Source organism: Eutrigla gurnardus (genome assembly GCF_963514095.1).
Source record: "Eutrigla gurnardus genome assembly, chromosome: 12".
NCBI classification, from domain to species: Eukaryota; Metazoa; Chordata; class Actinopteri; order Perciformes; family Triglidae; genus Eutrigla; species Eutrigla gurnardus.
This window is the reverse complement of record NC_139926.1, coordinates 10,449,548-10,460,188: the sequence shown is the minus strand read 5'-3', so window position 1 is coordinate 10,460,188 and position 10,641 is coordinate 10,449,548. Positions and strand designations below refer to the sequence as shown.

Here is a 10,641-nt window from a genome sequence, read left to right as displayed (position 1 = left end):
GTTCACCTCTACCCTGTGGTGTTTTTACTCAATAATTAAATTTCTTAGATCCAGGTTGGAAATAAGTTGAATTTGATATGTGAAAATATCAAAGATACGAAGAAAAAAATCCAAAGAAAATGGATTAATCGTATACAAACAAAATGAGATATACTAATTGAGTGTCTGCCCTAAACCAGGCTTCTTAAAATGTGGACATTGAGCTGAATGCGTCCGTCCACATTGTCCAGTACTTCCAACTATTTTTACTTCCCTGTAAACTCACCAAAAATACCCATTTTCAACCTGCTATTTTGGAACATTTTTATTCACAGATGAGCCTATATTTGATCTAGAAATTACCCTGATTACTTGGATCACGGCTTTCAATACATTTAAAAGTTTATATCTTATAGCTGTGTTATAAGTGACCAGGAAGCCCCACAAAAAAACCTAACCCTAGCTCATGTATTTATCATAAAAAGATTTCTGCAAAATGACACACATTGTCAGTGTGAAAAAAATAATTTGCTTGTCAGCAACATTTAATCTTTTTCATTTAAAATTACATTTAATTTTTAGGGCATCAACAAATTAAACAGGCCTGGGGTTTGGAGTGTTATGGAGTGTTACAAACATAATGCCATGCACTCCTTGAACGGTTTTCATGTGCCAGATGTGCCTTCGTGTTTTTTGTTCACATTTGGTATTTAGTCATGGCGTGGACTGTGCGCTTTCATTTCCTCTGTGAGACTGTAAATAAGCTCAGCATCCTCCGGGAGTGACTACATAAAACACTCTGGTTAGCGGACCTCAGTGCCTGCCAGAGGCGTAGCTAAACCGTGGACGCTTCACTTCCATCACATAAAGGCAATATCCTCGATATCTGTCTTATCTAGCTGAAGAAGACACCATCAAAAGACAATCCTACAATAAAAAAGAATAAAAACCAAATGTCTGAGTCACTGCAGTGACAAATACATAAAGGGAAAAGGGCAGTTGGGGGATATTTGTTATTACATTGTTTTGTCCCTGAAGGACCTGCTTTTTCACCAGCCGAAGAGTTAAATTATCACATTTAATCTGATGTAGATCTGTTTATTCCTAACATTTAGTGTTTGAGATTATGCCATGCATTTTCTTTTATGTACAGCAAAACAAATGTATGATATTTCACAGGTCAGCATCATCAAGAGATTTATTTTTTTACCCCTATTCGTTCTGCAGTCTTTTGAGTAATTCTGCAATTCTGGTGCTCTCTCGGACTTGACTCGTCGTGTGTGTTTTTAGCGGTTGAATTCACTTTTAAAAATGCCTTTTCTCTAGAGGTTCCAGCCCCTTGTGATGTGAATGTGACCCGCATGACTAATTCCATTTAAAGGGGAATAACATGCATTAGGGCTCTCACTTTTCTGCCCCGAATTTGCATAATTTTGTTTGGCAACTTGGAAAAGGGCCATTAACAGCACTGAGACACACACTGTAAAGGATAGAGTCGGAGGCAGATCAATACATTATTTCAACATCTTTAGCCGCATCGGGGTCCAGATCAGGAGGCAATCACTAATTTAAATTCGTGCAGGAGTCCTGTGTTGCTACCATGAGTTCCCGATAAGAAAACACTGTGTACTTCCTCTGACGGACACATTTGTTGAAAATCAATAGTCTTTCACTTTTTTGTTGCAAAGACAAAATTGATTGCCGGGAGTTGCTTGTCTTCAATTCGGCTTCTCACACTCCTCATTATTGTTTCAATTAGGCATTCTCTAGAGACCTTATTGGGGGTGGTATTAAAAAGCGCTGACCTTCTGCGATGCACATCAAACGCCGGATGTTTGGCAGAACTACCCTTTGACAACAACTTTCTTCAGGTGAAGCCAAGGAAGCGCCATCCAAACAAGTGGATTAAGGGAGGGGGGGGTGTCTGCTGGAAGCGCTGGGATGACCGGGGGAAGATGCGACTCGCGCCAGTGAGGAGGAAATAATCACAATGTTACCTTCTCATGAATTATTAAGTACCCTGTGCCTATTTTAGTCAGGCTGAAAATGCTGCATTTTCATCAGTGAGTCTGAGGCAGCGTGCAAGGGTGTTTTTTTTTTTTATTTGACAGCTGTATTACTGCTGATAAGCGAGACTGTGTGAGCTGATCAAGTAGTGAGACAAGCGTTCAGAGCAGTAGCAGCACAGCAGCAGCAGCGCTCTACTCACTAGGAGCCGTGGCGGCAGAAGCAGCAGCAGCACTATCAGTCACAGCAGAGGCAGCAACGGCAGCAGCAGCAGCAGCAGCAGCAAACTCTCCTGTCTTTTTTCTCTTCTTTCTGGAGTTGTTTCCTGCTCAGAGGACAAAAGCCAAGGAAGTAGGAGGGAAGTGATCCAGGGCTGATAGCTGCATTCAAAAACAAAACCAAAACGCAGACCTGGCTGCCCCCATGCCTATCGAATTTGTTTGCAAAATCAAATTTGCAGAGGAGGATGAGAAGCAGAAAAACAAGCAGGATGGGGACAGGGAGAGCCTGATCGAGGAGAGCTGCACACCTCCGGCTAAGGACTTGGCCGGGTTTGCTAACTCCTGCTCTCTTCATGGGATTAACCACATCTTTGTCTCTGGTCGCCTGGGCATCCGGCAGACTCTATGGGCTCTTGCCTTTCTGACTTCACTGGCGCTGTTTCTCTACCAAGCGGCTAAGTGTGCCATCTCTTACCTGGAGCACCCTCATGTCACGGCTCTGAATGAAGAGGCGACCCCAGAGATGGTTTTCCCCGCTGTGACAATCTGCAACATCAACCGCTTTCGATTCTCCGCTCTCACTGATGCCGACATCTACCACCTGGCTAACTTGACGGGTCTGCCCCCCAAAAACAAGGATGGGCACAAACCTACTGATTTAATGTATCCTGCCCCTGACATGCAGGACATCTTCAACAGGACAGGACATCAGTTAGAAGAGATGCTCATGAGCTGCAATTTCAGTGGACAGAACTGTTCAGTTGATGACTTCTCCGTGGTGAGTGAAAAAGTTTCTCAAAGTTCTCACTTTGCCAGACTCTTATCATAACACATTGCTTCATTGTGATTTATTGGCTTCATTCAAACTTTTTGTATGAAACAAGTTCAGTTTGAGTAACATTTTCACATTTCTAACACTCTGAGGAATCATGCAAACGTAACTTTTAGACACTAGTCTTGTTCACACAAAGCTATCAATAAGAATAAAAGCAAAATTTATACTTAAGGCGAGAGGAATTGAAATTCTCTTTGTGCGGGTACTCATCTCCAGGGGCCATGTGGTTCCCACGATACATTTCTGTATGCAAGATTCATGACTGTGGCTCAGTCACTGAGCTGCATTTCTTCTCACTAAGTTCTAAGCAGCAACAGTGCTTCTCTCCAGCCGTGTGTTTCAGCCTGTACCAGAATCCATTATGTCAGAAGAACAAAGGCTGCTCCCGAAGAAGAGAAACAGAGAGCTGTCGTATGTGGTTGTATACTTTTCCAAGGCAAACTGCGCTTTCATGCCGCTTCCAACTCCAGTAGCTGAGATTGCATGGCAACAAAATTGTCATCGAAAATAGCCGGCTCTCTTCTGTTCTCTTTTCCATCTCTCCCTGTCGCTCCCTCTCTCTCTCTGACATTGCAGAGCAGCTGCCTCTCTCTCGCTCTCTCTCTCTCTCTCTCTCTCTCTCTCTCTTTCTCTCTCTACCGACCCCCCCCCCCCTCCCTGAGCTCTCTCTGAGCTCTTGTACCTTTCGGGAGGGAAGGAGTCATGCTTCTTCAACGTTGCATTTCAATCTTGCTGCTGTTAATATTAAATATTTAAAGACAGACATACATGATTTTTGCATTAGCCAGATTGACTAAAAGGAATGAAACAATTTTCATGAGAGAGGGAGTGCGTGTCCGCGTGCGTGTGTGCGTGCGTGTGTGTGTGTGTGTGTGTGTGTGTGTGTTTGTGAGAGAGAGAGAGCAGGGGGAGGGAGGGAGGAGAAAGAGGGGGATCAGGTGAAAGAGGGAGAGTTTGTGCCTTTGTGTTCTGTGCACTATTTATTAAAGGCACTGTCCTTGCAGGAGATGGATTTCCCCATCTCTCCTGCAGGAATAGGAATATGCAATTGCTTTAGTGATGATAAAGTGCAGGTGTCAAGTCTTAATAGGGTATGTTGAACATTGATATGCTCACCTTCCTGAGACCTAAAGATTCTCTCTTATCACAGGGATGGCACTACATTGCCTCTGATGTGCCAAATTACACCAACGAAATAATGACGTTTCTCATTTGGTTTCTACAACAGCTTATTGAGGTTTTATTTCGTCTTTGTTGTCTTTAAGGCAACCCCTCACATGGAGACGTAAAATCGCATGTCATGAGAATGGATCCGCATCCAAGAAATGTTCTCCCTCGTGCTATCAGGCAAAAGAAAATGTCATGCTGTTGGGGGAGCTGAGAAGTTTGACGAAATTCAGTCTGAAGCAACAACATGACTAAAAGTTTATGATGTGCTTCTAGTACATTTGACGGCGATGTCCTCTGACACGTTGACGCTCAGTCCTTTTGTGAGGACGTTAATTAGCGGATAATTCTGACATCTTGGAAATGTCTGTCCTGCGTCAGTCTATGAAGTGTCCTGTAGCTCTCTTTGGACATCGGGTGACTTCAGCACAGATTAAAATCCCGTCGAAAGTCCTCGAAGCTGCTGCTTCCTCTCTGTCGGCTATGCGATCTGCATTTCCGTGGGCTGTCAGTTAGATTTGTTACAGGCTACTTGCTGCCTCCACGCATGACAAATCATTTACTCCTGAGTCCTGGTGGGGAACAAAACTGGGAGTTCATGGGGAGGAAGGACTGGGAGCTGTGGGACAAGGAAGCAGAGCAGCATGTAAATGCAGTACAAACTCAGTCGCACACATTCATTCCTCTGCTGGTGTTTTTATGAGTGTGTGTTTTGTAACTACAAATTGGACATCATTTGTTACAAAAAGGAAGCCAATATTTCAGGTGGCGTGCTATTAATCACATGTAAGCATGTAAACGCCACACACACACACGCAAATGTCAAATGTGCACATCGGCACCATTATTTGTCCTCTCATGGGGCCCTCCTTCAGGATCGGCTTCTTGTAATGTGTTTTCCTTCGATTGGTCATTTTGAGAGCTCCAGATGTTTCATTTTGATAGTAGCTAAAAGGATTTCGGGTTTCTGGGAAAGTTGCATGATGAAATAGAACTGAAATAATTTCTGAAATTTTAGCTTCTTCTGTAAAGCTATAGACCTCTGGTGAGCATTTTATGCATTAGCATTAGCAGTTTAGAGGATTTAAATAAATACAAGTCTCAGGCCCCAAACAAAATTGTCTGGCTGCTCTAATTTGTGACAGGAAAATACATAATCACGTAGCGGAGAAATTTGTTTTCCACTTTCCAGTATTGTGGATGGCGTGATTATTTGACGAAGGTAATAAGGCCATTCTTTATAATTAAAGATTACATTACTGACTTGGATTAATCACAGAAGATAAAGCTAATTCAACAAGCCATGAATAAATAGATTATTTTTCTTCCAGTCTAACTCTGAATAATTGTTCATCTATTGTGTTGTGCTGTCGCGGAGATGAGCAGAAGCCCTTTGGCTTTTTTTAAACAGAGCTCTGAATTGGTTTGCTCTTACTCTCAGCTGTGTTTGCTGCTGCATTATCAGATTTTGCTCTCAGCAAGGACGGATCCCTTCTGCATATATTCATGGAGATAACTAAACAGCTATAGGGTGCCATGCGGGTGAGCTATAAAAACCTGGGTTAACGGGGACGGCACTGGAGAGCTCTCCAGTCTGCACACCTGTCATTGCGCTGACTGAAGCCCCCATTGTGTGTTTTATAGATAATTGAAAGTTTAATAGTTTGACGTTCGCACCCTTGCGCTTCCTGTCCTTCATACCGGGATGAAATCTTAAACCCCATTAATGTTAATCAATACTGTCAACAAATTACACAAAGGATGCATTCCTGTGAGTTGATCACAGTGAACGACTCTCGTGTGGTGAATTAGAAAAAAAGACTTTGTGAGCAAAGGGCATACACTACAACAGCCTAATAATAGCCACAGCAGCCTTAATGTGAAACGGAAATTGATGATAAAGAGCTGTGGGTAAAGCATGCGCTTAAACCAAGCGGAGAATTCACATAGAGTACGGCAATATTTGAATATTTGACTGTGTGTGAATTTTACCTCTGGGGTTTCTACCAGCAATGTAACGTATAACACCAAGGTGTCATTGTACAGAGAACCTTTCTTTTCTTTTTCTTTTTTTTTCTTTTTTTTTACTTGATCTTGTCAGTCTGTTACTCTGTGTTTGGTTTCTGAGCATCGGTAGAAAGATATGAGATAAGAGTGGGATCGTTACTGTCACCGTGAGAAATACATCCCCTGATCCTCATGCTTATGACTTCTGCAAAAACTCACATACACAAGCTTTCATTCTCAGTTTTTAATGTTTATATATATATATATATATATATATATATATATATATATATATATATACACGTGTGAGTGCGTGTGTGTGTGTGTGTGTGTGTGTGTGTGTGTGTGTGTGTGTGTCAAATGTGCTGTCTACATGTGCAGATGACTGTGAGAGTGACATCCACCTCCCTTGTGGGTCTGCACGCAGCCCTTGACAGCATCCCCACCCACAGACACACACTCACACATGCACGTCTCGCCGAGCGGCCCGCCTTCCCCCCCGGTGGAGAGCGAGGAGTGTGGGAGCGTGAAAGTGACTGGCTATCTGGACCGACTTCGTCTCCAGCAGCCTGTCAATTAGCCGTCTACAGTTCCACTGCTGTGGGTGTCCCTGCAGCTTAGCATGCTGTCTCATATCTGATCCACACACCCAAACCTGGAGGCCAGCACTGAGCGTTATTACACCCCCGACCACCCAGAAACATACAAATACACGTGCTGTCTTTTCTTTCTCTTGTTATTTCACCCTTCTTACAAAATGCAAAAAGAAATAACTGATCATTGATCCCATATCTTTGGAGGCCAAAGGGAGGACTGCTGCTTTAACAACCCACTCCATTCCTCCTTCTCCACCTCCTCCTCCTATCAGAGGAAGATGAATTACGGTGCAATTGGTCGGCTGCACCTCCTGATATGCATCACCACTGTCTAATCAGATGAATCCCACCTGTGACCAGCCACTGAATAACACCAATATGCAAACAGTTTATATTTGGGAAGATTTACGTTTTCTATCACTCCCTAAGCCGGTTTTAAAACCTCTCACTGTGCACACTGTTTGATGGGGAGAATCTCCGGCTCAGGGATGGCTTTTAACTCAATGATAAAGGCTTCGGATGTTGTGGTACTGCTAAACCCCCCTCCTCTAACCCCTGGGAGTCTTTTACTCACACAGGCATTTGTCTCTTTCTGACAAGTGTTAATGTGTCTGCACGTACACAAATACATACGCACACACACACACACGCACAAGGAAACATGTATTTCGAGTGTGTGTCGTGTAGATAGGATGCTCCCCCATACAAACACACACGGGTTTCATCACAGATTGAGAGAGTTGGCCCACAAGATTGATCATGACTCGTGACTGGTGCCCCTCCCTCTCTGCAGGATCAATACATCCTTCAGTCAGATTGCTTCCCTGCCCTTCCTACTCCAAGCCTGGTGTGACTAATTATCTTGTGTCTGTGTTTTGGGCCCAGTCTCAACAGTATTTGTTAATACTGCCAGAGTACAAGATATCTGTTTGTTTTAGGGTATATCCAGCCCTGAAATCAATCAATATGCACTGCCTACCTTTTTCCTAAAGGGCGCTGAAATTATCGAGCAACACGAGATGACTCACAGCGTTGGACTCTGTGGTGACGGGAAGGAAATCAAGTTTAAAGTCACATCCAAAAGTAAAAATGGAAGTTTTTCATACGTAGTTGATTGCTATTTAAGTTCCCAAAAACAGCACCGTCTGAATTAGGATCCACCTAATAAAGAGCGAGAGGGAATTTTGATGGAGATTGCACCCTTGGGCCTGATTGCTCAGAAACTGAACAAACTCAAAGATTACTGCATTTGAATTAGTTCCTGCAAATAAAAAGCATATTGCAGGGTCGTGTGGGTAACGACATGTACGTAAGCGATTTCCTCATTCAGACGTTCTCTGCATTAACCGGGCTAATACATTGTGGAATAATCAAGTTGGGTCTGTGTTACCCATTTGAAAGGGTTCATTTGCCTCTGTGTCGATATCGGACAAATCCATCTCAACCTACCTCAAAGCACACAGTATCATTCCCGAGGATCATTCGAAACAGAACTCATTAACATTATCAATGTATTTAGGAAAATACGCTGATTACTGTTTGAATTAAACTAATACACTATTTTAGTAGCGAGGATGGATTATCCATCCTCCAACATAGTTGACTTGAACTCCATTTGATTAATGAAGAATTGTAGCACACTTGCACATCTGTCATTGTAAGGCTTTTTTTTAATTTACATTGATGATGAACAACATTCAGCATACGAGATAACCACGACTATGAAAGCTTTCGGCCGAGCCCTCTTGCGATGCACACTTTTCTTTTTAGCTGCCAATGTGAGCTTTTTATTTTGTCATGTTTCCCAGTCTCTGAATACATTAGCGGAATTCCTCTGAAAAATTAACCAAGCTTGCTTTTAGGCCACCGCCACATAATGGGTTCGTGCTTCTTCATTCCCCTTGCTCGTACGGTTTAATTGCTTTGGGAGAGATAGCACATGCAGGAGGTGGACAAAAAAATAGAGACACCTCACAATGTAATTCAGTTCAGTACAATTGTGTTATTTTCCTTTATGAAAACTAAAGTTTCATTTTTAGATTACATTTCATTGTTTATTTAAATGCCTTTGAACTGCACAGAAGACATGTGAATGCATCACATCTTTCGCAGAAGAAGTGCAAGTACAAGATCATGGATTTGAGCCACCGATTTAGAGGTTGCAAATGAGAGAGCAGAGAATGGGATCATTTTGAGTTCATACCAGAAAGTATTACGTTTAAGTGTCTCTTGGCAGCTGTTTGTGAATTTGAACTAGAAGGGAAAACCAGAAAAATCTCAAAACACGCCTCAAAAACGCAATTTTAATGGGATGAATGCCGAAACGATAACTAAGAATACCCAAGCTAGCATGAAGGAGAGACGAGCGGTTAGCCAGCAGTGCAACGTCATGCCTCGATAGAGCTGCTGTGGTCCAAACAGTCTGCAGAATACAAGCGACGAGCTGCTGTGGTGACTTTAAATCAGGGATGTCTACTAGATTATGAAACTTTCAAAAGATATACTTAGCTAAGCTTGAACCAATGTTTTTAATGCAACTGCCATCTTTTTTATGAACATTCTCAAAATCTGTCTGTTGTCCCCGCTGAATTTTTTAATATTTGATATTTTAAATAGATTTCCATTGTAGAAATCATGGCCAGTGTGACTTGGATACAAATGTCAGTCGGTGGAAATAGTGCACAGCACAAATGTCATAGTGAATATTTATCCCTGGCATAGCCCCAACATGAAGGCCTCGTCTGTCCGCTTGGCTGGACACTTGGCCCTTATACTGTATTATGTCTTGTGTCACACACTTGCCTTTGCCCCACACACACACTGCACATAACGAACATGATTTTTAACATCCCTTTTCGTTTTTCCTCTCTGGCTAAATTACTGTTGGCTACATTTATGCAAACAGGTTTTGAACTGTTGTACGTAAACGCTAAGGTGTCATGACAGGTGTGATATTTTGTCTGAATCTATATGACTTTGTGGTGTGAACCACGTGTACGGGCCTTCGTGGCATACCTTGTAGCTTCCTCGTGGGAGACGCATGCGAGGATTTGTCAAATGGCTTCGAGGTTGGGTCAGCAGCAAATGCAACAAACCCTTTTTTTCCTCCATTGTAATGTTCATAGCGACTGAAAATCTTTGACATTATATTACTTAATAATGCGCACCAAGCGTATGGAACAATATGCTATGATAGAAAATGCTGAATAATTCAAGTTATTGCCCTCATAATGCCAGTAGCTCCCACTGGTCATCATTGAGGCCATTTGCTGTGGAGTAAACCTGGTAATGTCTTTCTACTGTTTTGAAAAGCTAAGCTAAAACAGAGCCAGTCACAACAACCAACAAAAGGTAAAAGGTATTAAAATAATTCTGGATGCTTTGATTAAAAACCTTGTAAAACCCTGTAGGGTGATACATTTAAAATAATCTGACAACTCTGTCTCTTAGATGCTTGATCTGGCTGCTAGCTTACTTGTTGTTCCGCTCAATCACAGAATTAATCTGAATTAGCAACAGCTAAATTACATTCTCTGGCATCAGTTATTGACTAAAATGTCTATCTTAGACGCTTTCAATTACGTTTTCAATTAAATAAAAAAGAGTGATTGTTGTCTTTCCAATAATGACTCTTATTTCTTTATTGTTTCACACTTAATAAATTGACACAAGCCTGAAATACAGTATATTGAGATTCCTAGACGTATGGATATTGTGTCACTACATGCAACCCTTCAATGTAACCGTGTAAATCTACATTTTTAAAAACACAAACCTTTTTACAAACCTTCCTCTCAGACACATTATGTCCACTTCTTGTTTGTGTTAC

At 42.1% G+C, this 10,641-nt stretch overlaps 1 protein-coding gene across 2 annotated transcripts in view; it reads left to right on the top strand.

The window, feature by feature from the left end:
* The first annotated feature begins 1,941 nt into the window (after positions 1-1,941).
* asic4a (acid-sensing (proton-gated) ion channel family member 4a) overlaps positions 1,942-10,641 on the top strand; it is a 75,356-nt gene continuing 66,656 nt past the window's right edge. Inside the window, exon 1 of one of the 2 annotated variants that reach the window (XM_084023533.1) lies at positions 1,942-2,985. In XM_084023533.1, the coding sequence (XP_083879659.1) occupies positions 2,410-2,985 (576 nt within the window). In that variant the 5' untranslated portion in view covers positions 1,942-2,409. The remainder of the gene's footprint in view (positions 2,986-10,641) is intronic. The other variant, XM_084023532.1, reaches the window with a different exon arrangement.